Below are 23,625 nucleotides of genomic sequence, written 5' to 3' on the forward strand. Positions count from 1 at the left end.
CTACAATAAGTCTACAAAAAATCAGAAGTCGTATAAAGTATGCCAACAACTTAAAGAGTGCGCTTGAATCGGAAGAAGAAATATTAAGTTACCGAGAAATATTCAAAACCACTATAGAATACCTTATTCACCCGCACAAAAACGATTCCGTTGAGGAATATTATAGAAAAATAACTGGTGTCATTGAAAATTGTTTGAAACAAGCAAAAAGGCCCAGCGCGCGAAAACGGAATTGCTCTGTTATATCTGATAACACAAGAAAATTAATCCATCGCAAACATGAGCTACTTGCGATTAAGCCAAAAACACGTTCAATGAAGAATGAACTGCGAGCTCTTTTCAAACTCATAAGCAGACATATAAGAAATGACTATAAAAATCATCGATTGCATGTAATTCAAAAACATTTAAATACCACGGGAAGCCTCAAAAAAGCTTTCAAAAAATTAAATGATCACAAAACATGGATTGAAGGACTTCATGGACAAGCAACGATTTTTCGAAAAAGGTCAGAAATACTCAACGCTGCAACATCTTTTTACAAAGACCTTTACAGTGAACATGCTAGGCCTCGCAAACTCGAACTAGAGGACCTGCATTATGATAAAGAGACTACTCCCGTGGACGAGTCTGAAATATTAAACGTAATAAAAAAGTTAAAATTAGAGAAGAGTCCAGGCCCTGACAACATTACCAACGAGGCTTTAAAAGCAGCGAGTGACTATCTTGCAACACCATTATCACAGTTATTTAACATGGTTATGAACTCTGGCGTTACACCTAAACAATGGTCGCAATCGAACATTATTCTACTATACAAGAAAGGCGATCCTAAAAATATGAGCAACTACAGGCCAATAAGTCTCCTTCCCTCTCTTTACAAAGTTTTTGCATCAATATTAGAGAAAAGGATAAGCATTTCGTTGGAAAAATACCAACCAATCGAACAAGCCGGATTTAGAAAAGGTTTTTCTACTGTGGACCATATTCACTCAGTCGAGATGATAGTAGAGAAGTACCAGGAATTCCGAAAACCACTCTACATGGTCTTTATAGACTATAAAAAAGCTTTTGATACCGTCTGTCACTCGTCGATATGGGAAGCTCTACAATCACAGGGTGTAGAGAGAAGATACATCAATGTTTTGAAGCATCTATACAAAGACTGTACTAGCAGAGTAAAACTGGAGCGAACTGGGCCACCCATTCCTATAAAAAGAGGCGCGAGACAAGGCGACCCGTGCTCTCCTAGAATTTTTATAGCGGTACTCGAAATGGTGTTTCGGAAACTGAATTGGCAAAAGTTAGGACTAAATATAAATGGTAAATACCTCAGCCATCTGAGATTTGCTGACGATATAGTGTTGTTCTCAGAAAACAGCAAAGAGCTCAATCTAATGCTACAATCATTACAACTAGCAAGTAGAGACGTTGGGTTGGAGCTTAATCTCAGCAAAACCAAAATCATGACAAATTCTTTTGAGTCCCCTATTTACCTTGGAAGTGAACCTATACAATATGTTGACAGCTATATCTACCTAGGAAAGCAAATATCTTTTAAAAGTCAGAGTAACGATTTAGAAGTAGACCGAAGAATTAAAGGCGGCTGGAACAAGTACTGGAGCTTAAAAGAAGTTTTAAAAAGCTGCATGCCAATAAAAGTAAAATCAAAGGTTTTGGATACATGTTTGTTGCCGTCAATCGCTTATGCTTGCCAAACCTGGAAATACACCTATCGCATAAAAAATAAAATCAAAATTTGTCAAAGGAGTATGGAGAGAAGTGTGATGAAAATAAAAAGAATTCAAAAAATCCGCCATGATGTCATACGACAAAAGACGATGGTAACAGATGCCCTTCATTACTCCCAAAGATTAAAATGGCGATGGGCAGGCCACATAGCTAGGATGGTTGACGACCGTTGGACATTAAGGCTGACGTCATGGCCAGGTCCTGCAGGCCATAGAAAGGTAGGCAGACCGTATGCAAGATGGTCTGACGATATCGTTAAAGTTGCCGGCATAAACTGGATGCAAATAGCCAAGGATAGAGACCGGTGGTCATCTCTGGAGGAGGCCTTTACCCTCGCATGAGAGGGGTTCCTGCTAGAAGTTATATAACACCAGATAACACTTATTAATTGAATCACTTGTTATTTTATTTTATCTTTTTTTATTTTTTCTGTTTATTTTTGTATTGTTGATGTTATCAGTATGTTGTAAGCAAGAATTAAAAGGCTTTTTTATTTTTTTATTTTTTATTTTTTTTATTTTATGAGTATTACATGTGTGATAAAAAAGCTTGGGTATGAATTGCTCTAACTTCATAGCTCAACATTAACTAGACTGTAAGATGGTGATACCAAAATAAAAACCTGGCTAAGTTTGTTGTGGGCTCTTCTTAGACCAGGGCGCGTTTAGAACCCTCCTAGCTTCAGTTTTGAGTTAACGAATGCAGTTATCACCGTCACTAACATAACTGTAACATGTTAAATGTATGAACGCTTCATAAGTGCCTGTAATAAAGTCTACATGAATAAAACATTTTTGAATTTGAATTTTGCATTTGAATAATAAAAGACTATCAACTATTACTGAAAAGTTGATAAAGTGGTTAGTATAATTTATATACTAACCACTTTATCAACTTTTCAGCCGGTACTCCGCTCTGTTCAAATAAAGTGACCTACCAGTAAAGAAAACTTAGAAAATGCTACTGAGGATGGATTGACAAATGGTTCCATTTTTACTATTTTATAACGAAACAATTAAAAAGGATACCTTTGTGATTTGACCATTCAGCTTGCATTGGTTAAGTCTGAGTTTTTATATTTGATTTGGACTCGGTTAGCCGTGAAAAAGAACACTAAGGTAAGAGCGGTCACAGATTTTCACCGTCGAAAAAACAATTAAAAAAAAAAGAAAGGTGAAATGCGGCTCGCCCTGTATACGGAGCGATTTTGCTGACAAAAGCCGAGTGTATGAAGCGGATCTGTCGCCTCGGGCGCCGCCTAATATGCTAATACGTGCCCAAATAATCGGGTTTCAACGGAAGCATGTAAAATGTTGCGTACTTAAATTCCTGCTAAATTCCCATATAACTAATAAAACAGGAAGAGTAATAGTAAAAGTAAGTTTGTAAATATATTTATAAATTAAAAAATTAATAAACCCCTTTTCAACATAGTGGACCTACATTATTGTATTTTTGATTTGATACTTATAATACTGCCATTTTGTGACGGCGGCCATCTTGGAACAATTTTAATCAAACGTGGCCAGGAGCATTCCCGAAAAATTCACCTCTCAAACAAAAACAAACAAAATAAAATCGGTTCATCCATTCGGGAGATACGTAGCCACAGACAGACACACACATACGCATAGACAAGTCAAACTTATAACACCCCGTCCTCTTTGCGTTGGGGTTTAAAAATGGGCGATAAGATCGCTAAATTGGAACTTACATCTAACCTGTTCTTTTTATTCTTATTTTTTGTATATGATAATGAAAATCGGTTGAGTATGAGGGAAAATATATATTTTAATATTGTCAATTAAAAATTTAAATAACCCTCGATTTTCAATATTGTGTACATTATTCTTCTAGTCAAGCCCGTTAACTTGCTATCTATATAGAGGGAGTTGCGAAAAAATGTACTTAATCTTTCATTGTGTGGCGGCCGCCATCTTGATTGATTTTCATTAAGCATAGCTGTGAACACTCCCGACTATTTTACCTTTCAAACACACACACACACACGCACACACACACACACACACGCACACACACACGCACACACACACACCGTCGTTCTTTTGTCAGGGGTTAAATATGGGCGCCAAATTGTAACTTCCATCTTACCTGTTTTATGTATTCTTATTTTTCGGAATATTTTTGTTTTACTGGTGTCTAATGAATTCAATCATTCATTCACATACTGTCGAACTCAACAATTTACGTTCTGCGTCAAGCCCCGTCTATTGGGAGCACCCTAACGATGGAATACGAATAACAGCGCTCCCATAAGAACCCATATAGATACCTTATACACGGTAAATAAAAAATAATCCGCACGATTGAGTCTGTGCGGCATATCCGCGGGGCATCACCTTTATTGGTATATTCTGTTCGATACGATTAGCTTGGAAATGGCTTATGCTTATGGCCTTACAAATAGAAGCGGCATAACGTCGGAATACTTATGCATGGAATACTTTTTTTGTATGTCGCTGGGGCTTTAGAAGATATCTGTTTTCTTTTAACCAAAAAAGAAATCTTAATATTTTATCTCTACCTACTTGCTGGACATTATATAGTTCTGTAACTTTTAAATAGCACAAAAGTTATCAGAACAAGTTAAGACGTCATTAGAACTGCATAACATCCCGCAACGGTGAGCACTGTGCTTTTAAAGTTGGAGTCCTCGGGTTCGATTCCCGCAGGGGCAATTTTCGAATTTATAATTGTCCATTTTTCTCTCATGGCGAGCTTTTGCGTTCATCTCATATCTCCGGTGACGCTGTTGAAACAGTCCTTCCGAAAAGAAATACACTTTAGTCTTTTACTGAGACTCAGACGGTGCAAAGATACCTCCTGGTGTATTAATCGTTATCGCATCCTGGAGACGGACTTAGGATAAAAATAACAATTTTAACAATTTTATACTTATATATGTTTTTTGAATACGGGTAATATTTTATCACATCACTCTCCAGTTGGTAATTTACCTAATGTCTTAGAAAACCATAAAATAAACAAGACGTTACCTATAGCACGGGACCCATAAACTTCCCTTGAATAAAGCTTGAATAGAATACAGAAGGTAAGTACCTAGTCCGATCGGGCAGGAATTTTTAAATTTACGATCGGAATCGGATTTTATGATTGTTTTAGTGCCGATGCAGTTTATATCGCTTTTAAATATTGGAAATTTAATCATCCGCGAACGATTGCCGATTGGTAAAGTGTTTTTTATGGCCCTCATTGTCCTAAAAGAGAAACATTACCAACAGTGGCGTACTCAAGATTGACCAGGGTAGGCATAAAGCTAGTATAAAATGGAGAAACCCTCTTCCTTCAAGTTATATGAAATTTTAAGGGTAGGCTGTGCATTTCTGCATATACGAAATGCATGCAACTGATTACCGGCCCAGTACAGGACTCGAGTCTGGTCCCACAATGAGAAGCGTTAAAGCTGTAGTACCATGCTGTGCGGATTAAATAAAAAAATTAATATACTACGACAATACACACATCGTCATCTAGCCCCAAAGTAAGCGTAGCTTGTGTTATGGGTACTAAAATAGCTGTTGAATAATTTTTTTTTATGAATATAATACACATAAATACTTATAATACACGGATAAACACCCAGACACTAGAAACTATCATGTTCATCACAAAAACATTTTCCAGTTGTGGGAATCGAACCCATGGCCTAGGACTCGGAAAGCAGGGTCGCTGCCCACTTCGCCAGTCGGCCGTCATATTGGTGGACTACACACGCCTTTGAGAACATTATGGAGAACGCACATAACTTAGAAAAGTTAGTGCTGGGATTCGAACTCGCCCTCCCGAAAGTGAAGCCGAAGTATTAACTAACACCGGTTACTTACCTTGCGTGTAGTACCTTGGTAGGCAGATGATATAAAATGAAGAAAATCCTCCAGTACGAGTTATAAAAAACCTTAGGATAGGCATTGTAAGAGTTTTATAGAGCCTACCCTTAAGTATTTATAACTCGCACTCGCCTTTTTGACAGCCGATTGGCGCAGTATGCAGCGACCCTGCTTTCTGAGTCCAAGGCCGTGGGTTCGATTCCCACAACTGGAAAATGTTTGTGTTTTTCCGTGTCTGGGTGTTTATGTGTATATTATATTATTAATAAAAAGTTTTCAACAATCATCTTAGTACCCATAACACAAGCAACGCTTTCTTTGAGCTAGATGGCGATGTGGGTATTGTCGTAATAAACTTGGATTTATTAATTTTTTTTTTTCACTTTATATCTTCTGCATACCCTTTGCATACCCTCTATGCACGCCACTGCGTGTACCTAAATAAATAAGATACCAGATACCGAACAAAATAAATAAGCTACACTATCTCTCGAAACAATTTAACTTAGTTATTTCACAACACAGATTAATGCGGGTAGTTTTTCGCAGCGCAAAGCGAAACATTAATATTAAAATTAGTTTTCATTTAAATGAGGGTTAGGTCGGACGCGCGGACGGGCGGGGTAGACGCTGAAAAATGGCGCAGATCTCGCCTTGGGAGTTTCGTTTTATTAATTTGTATTACGTCTTAGTCCGCATAGAATTTCCAAGGCGCAGTGGAGAGCAGAGTGGTCTTATGAGCAGGTAGGCAGTTTCTTCTTATTGGGTATGATACCCGCAGTGGCGTGCACTACATACATGCACAAAAGCGTTGCTTACCGGTAATTTGAAATATAGCTCGTCTAGGAGGAGCGTTTTTGCCATTTTGTACAATTTCCCTGTTGTATGCATACCCTGGTAAGAAACTCAGTGCACGCTATACCCGTACGCGGATACCCGTAAGGGTAAATTTGGGATTTTATAATCTGAATTATCTCTTGACGCACAGCGACTTAACGTTCTGGTACGCTGCCACGTTTAAGTCGATTTTGGATTTGATATAATTGCAATACCTGCCCCTAATAGGCCCGCTGTACGGAGGCATTCATACATGATGTCTGGAATTTTGTGAGAAGTCAACCTAAATATTTAGACCAATGATTTTATTTTGTATTTCTTCTCAATATTGGATGATTGTTAAAAGCAATGATAGCCTAGTGGGTAAGGCTTCGGATTTCCTTTCGTGGAGACAGAGTTCGAGCCCGGCACCACTGACTTTTCGGAGTTATGTGCGTTATTAATTGAAGCAATTTAAATATAACTTGCTTTAAACGGTGAAGGAAAACATCGTGAGGAAACCTGCATGCCTGAGAGTTCGCCACGCACCACTGACACCGCTGACTTTTCGGAGTTATGTGCGTTATTAATTGAAGCAATTTAAATATAACTTGCTTTAAACGGTGAAGGAAAACATCGTGAGGAAACCTGCATGCCTGAGAGTTCTCCACAATGTTCTCAACGGCGTGTGAAGTGTACCTATCCGCATTTGGCCAGTGTGGTAGACTATGGCCTAAACCCTGAATGAATTGGATTTTGGCCTTTCTACTTAATAATCACCATCAGATCATCATCATACCATTATTAGCCCAGTACGCACGGGTCTCCTACCACAATGAGAAGTGGTTACCCACGTTTCGCTCCGATACCGAAGCATCCTCAGGAGATGTTGACAATTGTTAATAATTATTAATTGTAAAGTCAACATCTCATCTCATCTCAACCGTACAATGAATGATTGTTAAGTCAATAATAGTTGCGATGCATAAATTCCATACCTTTTTGTTTTCTTTTAGTGTTCTGTTGTCTTTCATATCCGCCATATTGGATTTGTCATGACGTCAATATATTCCATGAATGCAATGTTTCGAACGAGTCCCATTCGCATATTAAGTACCTACTTATCTAAAAAGGCTTTATTACGGGATATACATGCGTTATTACATGTAATGTATTTACACGTAATTACGCCTATAATTACACATTAGGTATTTTTATTTCGATGTAAGTAGGTACCTACTTGTGTATATTCGATATTGCCGGTGGATAAGAACAACTGCCTGGTTTCTTACCGCTTCGCCTTCCAAATGATAGTCGCTTGCTTATAAAGTAAGCCTATTTGAAATAAACGATTTTTTTTACGTATTTAGGCCTTTTTCTTCTTTAAGTATTTTGACACCTTTTTTTAAGTGGGAGGTCCCGGGTTTGATTTCCGGCAGGGGCAATTTGGGAATTTGTAATTTCTTAATTTTGCTCTGGACTGGTGGGAGGCTTTGGCCGTGGCTAGGTAACCCTACGGACGAAGACGCCGCTAAGCGATTTAGTGTTCCGGTGCGATGTCGCGAAGAAATTGATTAGGGGTATGACTGCCATTCCATTCCAGCACATGGAATGGCAGCCCCGTACTGGTAAGCGCAGCGTTGGTCGACCCCAACGAGTTGGACAGACGACATTAAGCGCGTCGCAGGTAGCCGCTGGATCCAAGCGGCTCAGAATCGTGGAACTTGGAACACCCTACAAAAGACCTATGTCCAGCAGTGGACGTCTATCGGTTGATGTGATGATGATGATGATGATGATGATGATGACTGCCATACTGCCTAACAGGTTAATTAGCCCGCTACCATCTTAGACTGCATCATCACTTACCACCAGGTGAGATTGCAGTCTAACTTGTAGTGGAATAGAAAAACACCCGGTGGTGCATATTATTTAAAAAAAAAAAGTAGCATTTGTTACCAGCTTGATCGCTAAACTTATCTTGGCGAACTTTTGCATAGAAATAGGTTACATCCTGGATGCATTTAATCTCGGGGGATAAATAGTTCCAGCGGGATTTTTAAAAACCCAAAAAAAAACGCGGACGAAGTCCCGGTCAACAGCTTCGTCAACTTTATTTTACTTTCACTTTACAAATACTTGAAATTCATTATGTCAACCAATGGACGTCCACGGCTGGACATACGTCTTTTGTAGGTAATTCCAAATACCACGGTCTTGAAATGACTCCAGTTATTCAAGTTACGAAGATGCGGATCCGTGTTGCGAATGCGTCAGTGGTCGTCAGTTTTTGCAATAGCGTGGTCAAAATTTTCGCTCACGAATTGATCTGTACTCACAGGAGAGAATGCCTGCGAGGCAATGTTTAAATCGTCTAACATAGACTACGAGACCTAAAAAGATTGACTTGAATAAATAGGTACCTACGTCGAATACCTCCGCCATTTTCAAGAACAGCTTAAAAAAACTAGTTCGGGTCAAAGAGGAATGAAATACAAAAAGACATACCTTTTTTTTAATACATCTTTATTAGCCTACATACTTTATTAGCATGCTTCTAACAAATAACAAAATTGTCTACTTATTATACAAATATCTTTACACTTATATCGAATACATAACAAAAATATTAAAAATATAAAATAACAACCAATGCAGGGTACAAAAGGACGTAAATATTTATTTTTAACAAAAAAAAAACTGTACAGATAGTTAAAATTAATTTTGTTCGTAGAAATCCTTAGAAATAGGGAACGTATGTTGATTTTTAAAAACACCTGATCGACGTAATATACTTAAAGAAAGTAACAGTACTTCAATATTTTATAAAAACTAAAATCGGTTTTATTACAATAAAACGATTTTCGGCATTTTATTCGGATGGTTTTCCAATTACCATCAGGTGGACTTTCTGCTTGGCCCGTCAATTATTATTTATAAAAAAAAAACCAATCTCGCTATTATTTTCACCATTGTCACTAAGGGCTTTGCAAATAAAAAGACGGTCGATTGGCGCAATGTGCAGTGACCCTGCTTTCTGAGTCCAAGGCCGTGGGTTCGATTCCCACTGGAAAATGTCTGTGTGATGAACATGAATGTTTTTCCAGTGTCTGGGTGTTTTTTTTTTGTTGTTCTATTACCATTATTAATGTATATTATTCATAAAAATATTCTCCAGTTATCTTAGTACCCAAAACACAAGCTACGCTTACTTTGAGGGGATAGATGGGGGGATATGTGTATTGTCTTAGTAGGAATTGTTATGGAATAGTTATTCAGTGTTTTGTCCCGCTCTGACCTTCCAGAGGTGCTCTCAGTTGAAGTGTGACAAAACAATACGTAACTTTAATATCGTTATGCAATATTAATTTGTAAGGCCCTAAAAGTATAACATTTTTATCAAGGTTTACAATTTGTTATATTAAGTATAGAAGATGGCTCTTCGTGCTATCTATAAAATGGATCCGAGAGTCATTGAGGGATAAATTTAAAGACGTTAAGATAATTTTTAGTGACAGTTTTTAGTCAGTACATATTTGGAAATTTTATGTATGTTCACAAAAATGTATCTAAATTTAAGAGAAAATCTGACTGCAATAATTTGAACTTTAAAAGCAAAAATAAACTTGCAGTGCAATATACTAGACTACATTATATAAGTTATTGATTTAAAGGAAATTGTATACAATTTTACAATAAAAGTATAACATTTTCTTCAGAATCACAATTTGTTTTATTATTGTAGGTTGTTAAATTATTTTTTTTCCAGCCCTCTTACAAAGCTATTCACTACAATTCTTCTTCAAACTTGAAGATAGACGTTGTTTACATTTCGGTATATTTTGTTGCCCGTCACAGAAAGTAAAAAGAAGAACTACACTAAAAACTACTTTATTTATAAAAAAAAATATGCTAATATTAAAATCAAATATTTACCATCCATTATATTATGAAAATTAAGCTTAATTTTCATATTATGAAATTCCGTAACACCTGCTAATATCCAATATTTACATCGCTTTGTACTCCATAGTTGTTTCTATAATCGATAGTCCATGATTTATAAAACCTACCATGATAGAAAGGACGACAAGTTTTAAGTAATCAACCTAACTAATATTTATTCGTTAAAATTAATCCAAGAAAATATTATTATTTGGGTGGCATTTTGCGTAAACAGTATGATCGCTTACTTCTGTAAGCGTTCATGTTTAATATAACATTCAGAGATGGTGATAACAAAAAAAAGCTAAGTCTGCTCTAAACCGGCCATGTGGTGACGGCGAATCAGAATGCAGTTGTCACCATACGTAAATTAAACAGCGACCTCTATGCTACTATTGCCATCTGCCGTGATAACCAACGTGGCTATGGGTCCAGCTGTGGACTGTTATAGACTATTGTCTATAACAGTTGTCTTTTAGAAGTCGGTTTAGAAAATCGTGCGTTTTTTGCAATGCGCAGTATCTTATATCTTTAAACGAGCAATTCTTCTATATGTATTTATAATTGGAATCTCGGAATCGGCTCCAACGATATTCATGAAATTTAGTATACTATATATTTCGAGGGCGATAAATCGATCTAGCTAGGATTCATTTTTAGAAAATGTCATTTTATTTGTGTTTTCCGGTAATAACCGATTTGTTGCAACGAAGTTGCACGGGTCAGCTAGTTTTTTTTAAGGTAGATTATGATATCTTCGCCTGCGACCTGGCTGTACGTACGTACGTCATAAAAGAGGTTTTATTTTCAATTATAAAAAATAAAAATGATACAGCATTAATTCCTTACTTATTTTAACTAATTAATAATATTATATATTTACAAAACGGAATACTTAAAAATATCTAAAATTTGGCAATCATTTACAAAATTATAGTCGATTTTCCATTACAATAGTTATTTTAAAAACTTACCTAATAAAATCGATTTCAAATGCTAATTTATTTTTAAAATAAGTACTTTAATAGCCAATTAATATAACATAGTATGCATTGAGTAATAAACTACGTACTACTCCATTTTGAGTGGTCAAGAAAAACAAACAATTTTAAGGGTTACATTTTTTTTTCACGTGTCTTTCAATGTAAACTTACTTAACGTTACTTCTTAGTGTTAAGTTTAGTACACAGATTCATTTAAATTCTGAGATCTATAAAGCGTGCTCACCGTTATTACAAACTTAACTTTTAAGTTAAAAAAGTTTTTTAGCTTAAAATTAAAGTCAGAATTAATGAGAATGACGAAGGAAATCTTTTGTTACACTACTTTTACCTGAGAGCAATAATTTTGGCGAAATAACAAAGTACACAAAGTTTTCGTAAAAAATACGCAGTGACAACCAAAGTATCAGCTGTGTTTACAGTACAGGTCACGGATTATTGTGGCAATATAAAAAAAAATAAAGGTCCTAGATAATTTGAAAACAATCATTCACACACACATTCACACGCACACGTAAATGTTATGACAAGTATATACAGTCTATTTTTTCTTACTTGTCTTTTAAAGTAAACAATCTTTTTGTTACTTTTTGTGTAAAGTTTTAACAATTGTTAAGAAAATAATTAATTAAGATTTTTTTTTTTAAGTTATACTTCTAAGAGAAAAATTATAAGAGTGAATTTTCACGATGCGCGCGCACATCGACTCCTGAATTCTACATTCGTAAAGTTAGTTCCAGGTGGCAGGAAAATCGATAACTATGTTCTAGTTGTATATTCTAGTATTTTTATATTAAGAACAAGTGTTTCGTAACAGTACAAACAGTGTGAATAAATAAATATAATTACGATAATAAAACCTTTTTTATTTAAATAAAATCTTTTTGATTAGTTTTAATATTTATCGTTAATCACTACTGTAATATAGGTATTTTTTTTCATACGCCAAAGAAGTATAACTTCTAACGCGTGTACACACTCTTTTTTTTAGGTTGTTTATACTTATTTTTTCGCACTCCTTGTTTTACATTTTTAAAACATAAACAATCAACATAAAAAATCTTTTCATTAAGATTAATGAAAAGATTTTTTACATTATAGGACGAGTTAGAAAAATAGACTTTACAATAAGTCAGTGTTGTCAATTTTTATAGTAAACTGAAATACATTTATTTACTCTAAGTAAAAATCAAACTATTGTGTTGTCACACAAAGTATATACCGATTGAATCTCGGTATTCAAATCTTGAGCTATTGAATCACTTAAGAAAATATTTCATAATATATACCAAAAATAAAGGTGATTTTATTTTTGAAATAATTCAGCTTTGCCGTTGCGTGTTTGGATCGGCGCTTGAAGTCGAAAACCGGCGGGTATACGCCAACCAAAACATGTACGGAGTTAAACTAAATTATTTAAAAAAAAATTTATAGGTCACTGAATTAAATTTAGTGACCCAGATTTTCTTTTACACAAATCATATTACACTCGCTACTATTATTTTGGGACGTCAAACTTTGCGACAGTTCTTGTAAATGGCAAAATTTGACGTCACAAAATTTAAATTGATGTGAAACAAGGTTAGGTAATTTTTTACTACAATCTAAAACGTATTGGCCATTTATTCCTACAAGTAACATTTTCTTTAGTGAAAAAGTGTAATTTAGACATGTAAAAAAAACAACATACATAAAGAAAATGTCTCTTTAAGCTAAGTGCTTTTTTTAAAACACATGTCATAAAACTAAACTACAGATCAAAGAAATATTATTCTTATTTTTTAATTAATTTTACAAAGCTGCCAATTATCCAGACGGAAACACTCGAAGCACCCTTGCAGTGAGCATAGACAGGTTCACATCATAGACTATATATATAACAAGATATCAAATTGAACCAGAGAAATAGTGGTTAATATTTCGGCCTTCATTTCGGGGGCACAGAGTTCAATCCCCAGAACGCTCTACCGAGTTCTCCGAGTTCGGTGCGTTCTTATTTAAAACAATTAAAATATCAAATATCAATATAATTTAAAATAATTAAATCAATATCTATTCCATAGTTTAGCTATCGGGTCAGTTCGATTATTAATAAGTATGTTTCCACCTTTATTTATTAATTTGTAAATCTTCACCTATTTTCCAAAAATAAATCTAATCTTCGAAAATGTCTCCCTACTGACCTTTTTTCACCATTTTAATTCCGACGCTTTATAACCCGAGAGGATGTAGGAAATTCTAGACGGGGTGATAAAGTAACGCTGGTTTCGCTATCTTAGTATGGAAAACTGACACCCAAACTCTCCAAAAATACTGGGATTTTGTCCACCAAGTAAGTACTACATAATAAAGACTGAAGTTAACATATTTTAAAAAGAATAAATTTAATGCAGATAAACAAAGTTGACAAATAAAAACTAATAAACCAGCGAAACTCACTTAAAACGATAGAAAATACACAAGGCCTGTTGCATACCATGTTATTTGTCACTGTAGAAGATGAATTTAAGGCCGAAATATCTGCCCATTTACACACCTTGCCCATATCGTAAACTACAGAAAGTTTCAATGAAACACCCCTTCCAAATCAGCCACGCCCTCTCGGAACACCAAGAAAAGTTTTATTAATAAGTAATTCAGGTTTCTGAAATTACAATATAAACCAGTAGATCAGATATTAGAATTCCAGCAATTTTTTAAATATATGTCTATACAAATAAATACAATTTTTGATTGCTGGTGATTTCTAAATAGTTTTATTCATTTGGTCGATACTAAGTTTTTATGTACATGTCTGTCTGTTTGTCCAGATTTTTTTTTCCACTACAAGTTAACCCTTAAACTGTAATTATAACTGGTGGTCTATGATGCAGTCTAAGATGGTAACGAGCTAACTTGTTAAGGGTATACCAATGAAATGGTTTCTATGCGTCATCGTACCGGAACTCTATAGGTAGGATGGTAACTAGCCACGGTCCAAGCCTCCGACCAGACCAGATAAAATTCAGAAATTACAAATGCCTGTAATGCCTGGGATCGTAGCCGGAACCTCCCACTTACATCACTGTCCCACTATCACCACTACGCCATGGAGGTCGTCAAAAATATGTAAACAGGGCTTTCAATGGCAGGTAGAGACTTTGACCTTGATTTTACGACTTGATTGTCTTACGAGTAGTTCTTCTTCTCGGGGATTTCAAAAACAATCATATTGATATAGGATTTAAAAAAAAATCTCATGCCATTTTTTTTTGGGGAAACCCCCCCCCCCCCCAAGTGCGGCTACGAGCTTACAAAAAATCGAAGACAGGATCAACAGGCGGTCGAGGATTGTTTACAACAGCTTCCGGATTGACCGTATGAGTCGGAGCAGGGTTCATTATCCTATTATTACTCGATATTCTAGAAAGATCCAGAACTGGCAACCGTAGAACGTAATCCTGGTCTAGTCTGTCCATTTGCAACCGGGATCTTTCAGACCAGGCGACTGGCACGATGGGTGATAACCGAGGAATCCTTTGAGCTAACGTTCTTAGTCGGGAATTTTCCGGACGGTCGCTCCTGGCCTCCGATACGAAGTTCTGCACTTCGGTTCTTCTGGAACTCTCCGAGCGTTGGTTTGTGAACATGTGCTGGTACCTAGCTATTTCTATAGGTAGCAAAGGTCGCGCGTCTCTGCCTATTCTCTGCACGGTGATTTGCCGTTGATTTTGGTTGGTGTCGACGGGCGCTGCCGATTGTACCAGGATGCTGTTTTGGTTACCTCTAGTCGGCGACGGGAAGTTTAAAGCTAGGAAGTCTGGTAGAGGCACGCAGAACACGTTTAATTCCTCCTGTAAATAGTTAAAAATTAAATTAAGAAAAAAAATAACCGTTCAGTCAAATTACGGGGAGGCAAGTCAAAATAGATGCTGAATCCGGGAAAGACCCGTAATTTTATTATGAAAAATAAATAAATATACTACGACAATACACACATCGCCATCTAGCCCCAAAGTAAGTGCTTGTGTTATGGGTACTAAGACAGCTGTTGAATATTTTTATGAATATAATACACATAAATATTTATAATATACCCAGACACTGAAAAACAATTATTTTCATCACACAGACATTTTCCAGTTGCGGGAATCGAACTCACGGCGTAGGACGCAGAAAGCAGGATCGCTGCCCACTGCGCCAGTCGGCCATGAAACATTGTACCCGCATATTAGAATACACTATAAACCACAATAACAAATGCCTTCTTGGCCTAGTGGTTCATCATATCGACCCAATACTGGCATAGAGGGTACATTGTAACGAATCTACCCTTCTCGCTAAATAAACAATATTTTTAAAGAACGTAATTTCGAGAAAATCGGACCTCATAATTTTATTTTGTAACGAAATTCGATTAAACATGGCTCAATAATTAAGTTCGGAGACGTACTAAAACATGGCATTATAAAATAAATACATTTTAACAGTTTCTTTTTCATATATGCATTAGGCACGCCTTAGACATGAGTTTGATAATGGGATCTAGTGGTTATCTAGATACTATTTTTATGCTATTCAAGGAAACCTGGTTTTGTGAACTCGTTGCTTCTGACGCTCTAAAAGTCATGAGTTATTATGGTACAACAAGGTTGGGGTCTTAGCCTCTGGATGACCATGTGCCAGTATTATTAAACAAATTATGAAACCTTGCGGAGAGATCTTTAATAGGACCCAGTTGGTTTAGTAACAACGTGTAGATGATCTGTTTGGTGCAGAGTATAAGGATTGAAGAAATTATAAATTACACTATACAGATTCTCCTGCTTTTTGCGGAGTTTAGCAAACAAAGCTAAATTTTCATAATAAACGCGGACAAAGGCGGTTAAAAGCTAAAACTCACATTAGCCTTCGGTGTTCTCTCCCCACTATCAGGAATGGTCAAGAAGGGTTTCCTCTCGATCTCACTCGAGCCGTTTGACGCCGGTTTCTCCTTCTCCTCGTCTAGAGCCACGTCGGGTACCACTTGCAGATCTTCCGGTGGATTCGGTATGATGACGTAGCTCGCTATGATACTGGACAACTGGTCTAGAACCTAGAAAACAATGGGTAAGAATAAAAATTTAGTATCCTAATTCCCTCTATCTAAATGACCTTGTATAACATTTTGTATGAAATGCACGTGAGTAATCTAAAGGAAGTAAGACTTTAAATACATTTTTAAACATTAATAGACAAGAAGAAGAAGAAAAATTAAGCTTACTTTTTATCATACATATATCATGGAAATTTTGTAAAACGAAGTTATTATGCTCCGGAACAATCTGCCTGCTGAAATCCGTGGAAATAGTTCCCTTCCGATATTTAAGAGTCGTCTGAAGGACTACTACCTCTCTTTGAGTGATGGAATTAGTAGATTCTTTATATTTCTTTGTTTTAAATCATGTATTAAAATCTACTTATATATATTATGTTTGTTATATATTTATAAATATTATGTATATTTTATATTTATATTTATATGTATTTATATCTTTACATTTTGGTATTTATGCCTATCTATCAACACTGTTGGCACTCTCCCGTTCTCTTGCTGTAAGTCCTATCTACAAAGGTTCCCTGTAAGATATTGCTTGCAGCAATAAGGCCGCCTTTGCATGTCTACTTTTTGCACTGTATACTCCTTAGTGTATACTCCTTAGTTTTTTCCTGTATGTTATACGTGCAATAAAGTGTTTCTTCTTGTTCTTAATGGAATTCCGCAAAGTAACACCTGCTTCTATCCAATATTGATGTCCTTTGTGGGATTGAGTATACGCTTTTATATACGGTGGTAGAGTCATTACAAACATTTATAACCTAGAGTCATTAAATTATTTATAACCTCCCTGGCGCAACGGTGAGCTCTGTGAATTTAAGTAGGAGGCCACGGGTTTGATTCATGGAAGAATTCCTGAATTTTCCCTGGTTTAGCGATTTATTGTTCCGGTGCGATGTCGCGTAGAAACCGATTAGGAGTATGACTACCATACTCCCTAACAGGTTAGCCCGCTACCATCTTAGACTGCATCATCACTATTCACTTACCACCAGGTGAGATTGCAGTCAAGGGCTAACTTGCAGTAAATTTAAAAAAAAAGACTTTCAGAAGTTTCAAAAGTGCTTATATTAGGTCTACAAGGGAAATGAATGAATTTCATGTAATTTTATTGGAATATTTACCTGGTCGGCAAGCAATCTGTGTTTCGGATCCTTCACCAGCAATCTCTGAATCAGAAACACTGTGTTGTCCGATGCTTGAACTGAATTTCCATCCCTGAAATTTTACATACGTGTAAATAAAAACCGAAATAGTACTTCATTGAGACTTTTCTGTGAAACCGTTTTGTGTATAATTTTTGAGTAAACCATTGCCATTGTTTTTACTGAAAGAATTCAGATACATCATACAGCCCTAAACTCACATGCAAAATAAAAATCGAGTGACTCCTGTCACTTTATTGGGTACGTGTACCGCAGCGTAGGTACTATGCGCGTGTCGGTCTTTTATCTTCAATAGGGTTGTCACGTAATCACTTAGAATGTTTTGAATTAATTTGTATGGAAAAATATAAAACTTTAGGAAATATACTTATGCATACTTCAACAGTAATTAGTAATTCAGTTACACGTTGTATATTATATATACTAGCTGGTTTTTATAAATCCCGTGGGAACCGTTTGCTTTCCTGGGATACTACTCTCCGTCCTTCCAACTTACTCTATGCTAAAAATCGATTAATTAGTTTGGAGTTTAAGTAAAGATGAACAAACTAACAAGCAAACACATTGCATTTATAATATTGGTATGGCTTATGGCACTTATATAACAATCCATGTTGTGTCGGCAGATTAGAATACATATGAGTGACCACGATCCATGCAACTGGGTCGAAATATCGACAAATCCAAAAATATTATCGTATGTACCCGGCAATGGGCAGGGCACATAGCTCGGAGAATCGATGGACGTTAGGATCTTAATACTCTGTTCGGGAGAAACAACACCACAGATATGTCACTGCCTACATGCCGGCATAGAATTAAATTTAATTGTTTTTAGCTTATTAAATTTTAATTTAGTTACCTAATTTTAAGATCCTCTATTTTTATTTTTTGTTATTTTTTAGTTTAGTTTTTTATTTTGTATAGCGTGTACTCTGTATATTAATTCCTATGTGTTGTTTATTTCGCAAATAAAAAGATTTATTAATTGGGAAAAAACAAAATAATATATATATTTTTCTATATGTTTTTGTGTAGCGTGTACTCTATATGTTAATTCTTAAGTAATTGTTTTTTTTCCCAAATAAAAAGATTTTTTAATTCGGAAAAAACCAAAAATATATACATATTTTTTATTGATATGTTTTTGTGTAGCGTGTACTCTATATGTTAATTCCTAAGTATTGTTTTTTTCCCCAAATAAAAAGATTTATTATTTGGGATACAATTATTTTTTTTTTTTTATATGTTTTTGTGTAGCGTGTACTCTATATGTTAATTCCTAAGTATTGTTTTTTTCCCCAAATAAAAAGATTTATTATTTGGGATAAAACAAATGTTTTTTTTTTTTTATATGTTTTTGTGTAGTGTGTACTCTATATGTTAATTCCTAAGTACTGTTTTTTTCCCAAATAAAAAGATTTATTAATTGGGAAAAAACAAGATAACTTTTTTTTTCTTGATTGATATGTTTTTGTGTAGCGTGTACTCTAAATGTTAATTCCTAAGTACTGTTTTTTTCCCCAAATAAAAAGATTTATTTATCATTATATAATTATTATTACCCACCGTGTGCTTGTAATTACACCGGCTACCAAGCCCTTCAGACCGGAACACAGCATTGCAACAATGCTGCTTAGCGTCGCAAATAAGCATAGCGTATATTCTTCCCCGGACGTGCTCCATAACAAAAAGCTGTACTAACCACTAAAACCTCAAAGGCATACCTCTCAAAAGTATGCCCCACCATGGACTTTGAAGGTCAAATAAAATGGTTTTACACTCACGGCGGTATATTATAGTTGGCGGCCTGTATGCGACTGAACAGCTGTGCGAGACTTGTGTCACAGAATGGGAACTGTCCGTACAGCATTGTGTACAGAACCACACCCAACGCCCACATGTCAGAAGGCTTGCCGAGGTAAGGTTTACACATCAGCACATCTGGGGATATGTAGGCTGGGGAACCTGATGTGAAAAACAAATAATGTTTCATTGGTTATCACCAAATCATATATCAAATCAAGAACCGGTGATAGCGCCCAGTGGATAGGACTTCGACTTTACTTTGGGGGGGGCTGAGTTCGAGTCCAAAATAAATAAAATAAATAAATAAATAAATAAATATACTACACCAATACACACATCGCCTCGAGAATATCATAGAGAACTCTCAGGCACGCAGGTTTACTCACGATGTTTTCCTTCACCGTTGAAGCAATTGATATTTAAATACGACGGCCGATTGGCGCAGTGGGCGATTCCCACAACTGGACAATGTTTGTGTGATGAACATTAATGTTTTTCAGTGTCTGGGTGTTTATCTATATATTATAAGTATTTAAGTATATTATTCATATAATTATTCATCATTCATCTTAGTACCCATAACACAAGCTACACTTAATTTGGGGCTGGATGGCGATGTGTGTATTGTTGTAGTATATTTATTCAATGTGTATAATAGCCTAGCTAGAAGTTTTTTATTTGTATAATTGACAGACCAAGCAGATGGCACTCCTGATTGTTACTCGAAAACCAAGGCATGCAAGAAATATGTCCAGCAACGTGCCATCCTGGGTCCAGCAACCTGAGTCGAAGGTCTTAAGCCTGATATGCCTAACACAGCACTGCAACAATGCTGCTTAGCGGCAGAAATTAGCATGGTAGTACTTCCTCGGACAAGCTATGTCACAAAAAGCTCTGCTATTACTCAGTTTTGTATATAATAACCAAAAATGGCAATAAAATAAAAATCTTACCTCTCTGATCTTTCAAGAGATCCCTATCGCTTCCTAAATGTGTTCCGAGACAAAAATTAGTTAAGATCACTCTTCCAGTTCGTTGATTTAAAACTATGTTCCCCAGTTTCAAATCTCTATGTACTATATTTGTCTGTAAAGAAAACAATTCTTATCAGTATATGAAAGTCTTAAAGTCTTAAAAAAAGAGCACGGGTCTCTTCTCAGAATGAAAAGAGTTAAGGCCGTAGCATACACAAGTTATGTTTTAAGATATTTCAAACATATACTAATCAAAAAATAATTTCAACAATAATAACAAACAGGGTTTTAATTATGCAGATTTTAATGCTCTAAATTTAAAAACATAAGACTTTCTTAAAATCTGCCAACCCCTTTTCTACCCTTTGGGGTAAAAAAGCTAGATTTTAAAGAATAATTATACTTTCCTAAGTTTTAAATTAACCCGCTCATGGAATAAGATGGGGCAGGTATTCAAACAACTTTAACTACACAATATTATTTTAATCAGTCTATATATATGTATGTATTATATGTATTCCAATTTAATTTATGCTTTCAATTAATTCATTACTGTAATTTGGCTTTGTCCGTTCTAGTTAAATAACAGTAAATAAATAAATGTGTAGTGAACAAATCCTATTTAACTTTCATTACTTACTTTGTGCAAATTAGCTACGACCCTAACAATGTCATAAAATATCAGTATAGCTTCTTTTTCTGGGACTTTCTTGACTTTAGTGACATATTGTTGGAGATTTATAAGCTCACTGCCCTTTTCACTAAACTGGTGGGCAGTGACACTGTCTAGAACTAAAAACAGTCTTTGTCTAACACGGCCTGTGTAGATGTAGCCCGGGCCCTTTGGATTTGGCACCTCTTCTAAAGCGTGATCCTGCAAAAAATAAGTCATATCTTAAACACCTCAGTCATTTTTGTAACCTAATTATTATATATGAATACCAAATAACTTAGAAATGGTGGGTTACCGATTTCGACAATATTTGCTATTAATGCAAAATTGCTGCTTATGTTGAATCCACCCTATTTACAAAAATTGGCTTGATAAATTTTTAAGACCTAGAAGAGTGTCAATACATAAATATTGGGCACTGATACCAGTCTAATCTGAAAGCTGCTTTAACCAATACTGACAAATTTCAATATACATATATCCAGTGGTGTGAATAGAGGGTATGTACAGGGTATGCAAATGATATAGAATGAAGAAAATCTCCAGTACAAGATATAAAAAACTTAAGGATCAGCATTGTAAGGGTTATAAAAACCCTACGCTTAAGTAATTTTAACTTGTACTGGAGATTTTCTTCATTCTATATCATCTGCATACCCTGTGCACACACTCTATATATCTATCACTCTCACTGCATATATCTATCAGGTAAACGCAATATTCAGCTGAGTCAGAATCATTTTATTGGCACAGCACATTGTAGAATGAAAAGAAAAATGAATTAATATTATTGTTTTAGATAGTAAGTTACTCAGAATGTAAGTCTTAATGTGTTTTTCTGGAAATATTTTCCACATTCTATTCTCTCTATTATCTGATAATGGGATCTGAAATGACAAACTTTTTCCTGGTTAATAAAAAGAAAAAAATAAATATGTGTAACTTAATGAACCAAACATTTTTAACATCCCTAAGAATAATTAAAAAATTAAAACCTTCATTTATTAAATTCTTTATATATATAACATTATATAAATCGCAAAGTTCTCTGACTTTGAATAGGGGTAGCTTTTTAATAGTTTCAAATATATTCTAAAATTCATTACCTTTCAGTAAAATAAATATTAGCTATCACAAAATATACATGAAACAAAACTATAAAAGTAATACTATTCTCACTTTCAGATCTTGTAAAGGAAACGTAAATATGAATCACTTTAGTAATTAAAAGTATTGCGCAATTATTAGTGATGACCATTTGAACTGAAATTAAGGATACAGTAGATTATTAAGTAATTCAACAAATGATTTGCAGGGCAATGTTGAATTTGTCTGATTACAAAATACTACCCAATATGACCTTCAGTCTGGATTTTTGTACAAAAGTGTAACCTGTAATCTGACAAATCGCAGATCTAATAATAAAATTCTATATATTTTACTCCGAAGTACAAATCGGATAATAGACATGTCAGATTTCAATGATAATAGACATGTCAGATTACAGGGGGCGCAGGATTAGACAGGGGCCGTACTATCGGGATTCTACTGTTGTAAAGTTATCCTGTTTTCCTTGTGGCAATATGATTATAAGAATATCATTATACGGGAGAGAAGGACTGTATTCATGAAGGCAATGTCATTGTACGTGTATTACTAAAAAGAATGAACTCCATAACAGAAAGTTGCACAATAGCAGCCAATCTGTATTTCACATATCTGTCAGCAGGTCAACTGTGGGTCACGAGGACCTGAGTTTATTTCCCAGGTTAAGCCAAAAATTGGAAAGAATTCTCAGTATGAGTAGTGCGGCTGCTGTGCAGTGAAACTTTAAAAGGCTAATGTTGATGATGATCTCACATACCTTAAACAGTCCATGATGATGAATAACACCATCCTGGTCCTTCAACAGAGATAACAGTGAGTACTCAGTGTGCAGAAGCATTTTCCCTTGCCTATCATCCTGAGTCTCAACCTGACCCTCATTCCTTAAGCTCAATATCTTTATTTGGTAGAAATCATCAGTCTTTTCCTTCCTTGCTAAACATTGGACTATACTTTTCACAGGACTAGGCCCTAGTTTAGGCCCTAACAAGTAAGGTCCCGCCTTACGAACCAATTTTTCTGGCACAGGTGTACCAGGTGCTGGCACATCGCTTTCATTATATGTAACGTTGGATTTCTTTGGTGAGTTTGGACTCAACTTTTTGGAGTTCTTAAGAACGGAGCTGGACGTTGAACTCACGTACGCAGCCACTCTAGGGATCTTGGCCCTCGGTTGCAGTAACAAAGGTCGGGTCCGTTTACCATGGTTCACACTGGACCCAGGCTTTTCTTGATCCATAGCTTTATTTCTAGTGAATTCGACACCTTCAAACTTTAAATTAACAAATCACACTCTCTAGTTACAATATCTGTAGACTTTTGGAAACTAAAACATGCTGAAACTCCAACAACGGTACAAAAGTGAAATCGAAATCTTTTTATTTACTTGGCCAAATGTCGTCTACAATAAAAAAATCAACAATTTATTCGTTTTATAC

The 23,625-nt window shown here is 35.5% G+C and overlaps 1 protein-coding gene across 1 annotated transcript; it reads right to left on the reverse strand.

Moving 5' to 3' along the window:
- Window positions 1–14,632: 14,632 nt before the first annotated feature.
- Window positions 14,633–23,577, reverse strand: LOC120633824 (serine/threonine-protein kinase 40-like). The gene is made up of 7 exons (XM_039904184.1): window positions 22,947–23,577; window positions 21,050–21,283; window positions 20,389–20,521; window positions 19,414–19,594; window positions 17,585–17,678; window positions 16,266–16,457; window positions 14,633–15,216 (listed from the first exon to the last, which is right to left on the reverse strand). The coding sequence occupies exons 1-7, from the start codon at window positions 23,424–23,426 to the stop codon at window positions 14,674–14,676; spliced, it is 1,857 nt and encodes a 618-aa protein (XP_039760118.1). The 5' UTR covers window positions 23,427–23,577; the 3' UTR covers window positions 14,633–14,673.
- Window positions 23,578–23,625: the final 48 nt, after the last annotated feature.

This window comes from Pararge aegeria, chromosome 22, assembly GCF_905163445.1.
Source record: "Pararge aegeria chromosome 22, ilParAegt1.1, whole genome shotgun sequence".
In the NCBI taxonomy this organism is placed as follows: domain Eukaryota; kingdom Metazoa; phylum Arthropoda; class Insecta; order Lepidoptera; family Nymphalidae; genus Pararge; species Pararge aegeria.

Bases quoted from the DNA above. Each gene is read 5' to 3' on its own strand.
- LOC120633824 (XM_039904184.1), bottom strand. From the start codon at position 23,426: ATGGATCAAGAAAAGCCTGGGTCCAGTGTGAACCATGGTAAACGGACC. The intron at 21,284-22,946 runs GTATGTGAGATC...TATTTTTTGCAG, and splicing joins ATCATCATGGACTGTTTAAG to GATCACGCTTTAGAAGAGGT. The intron at 16,458-17,584 runs GTAAATATTCCA...ATTGTTTTCTAG, and splicing joins ACAGATTGCTTGCCGACCAG to GTTCTAGACCAGTTGTCCAG.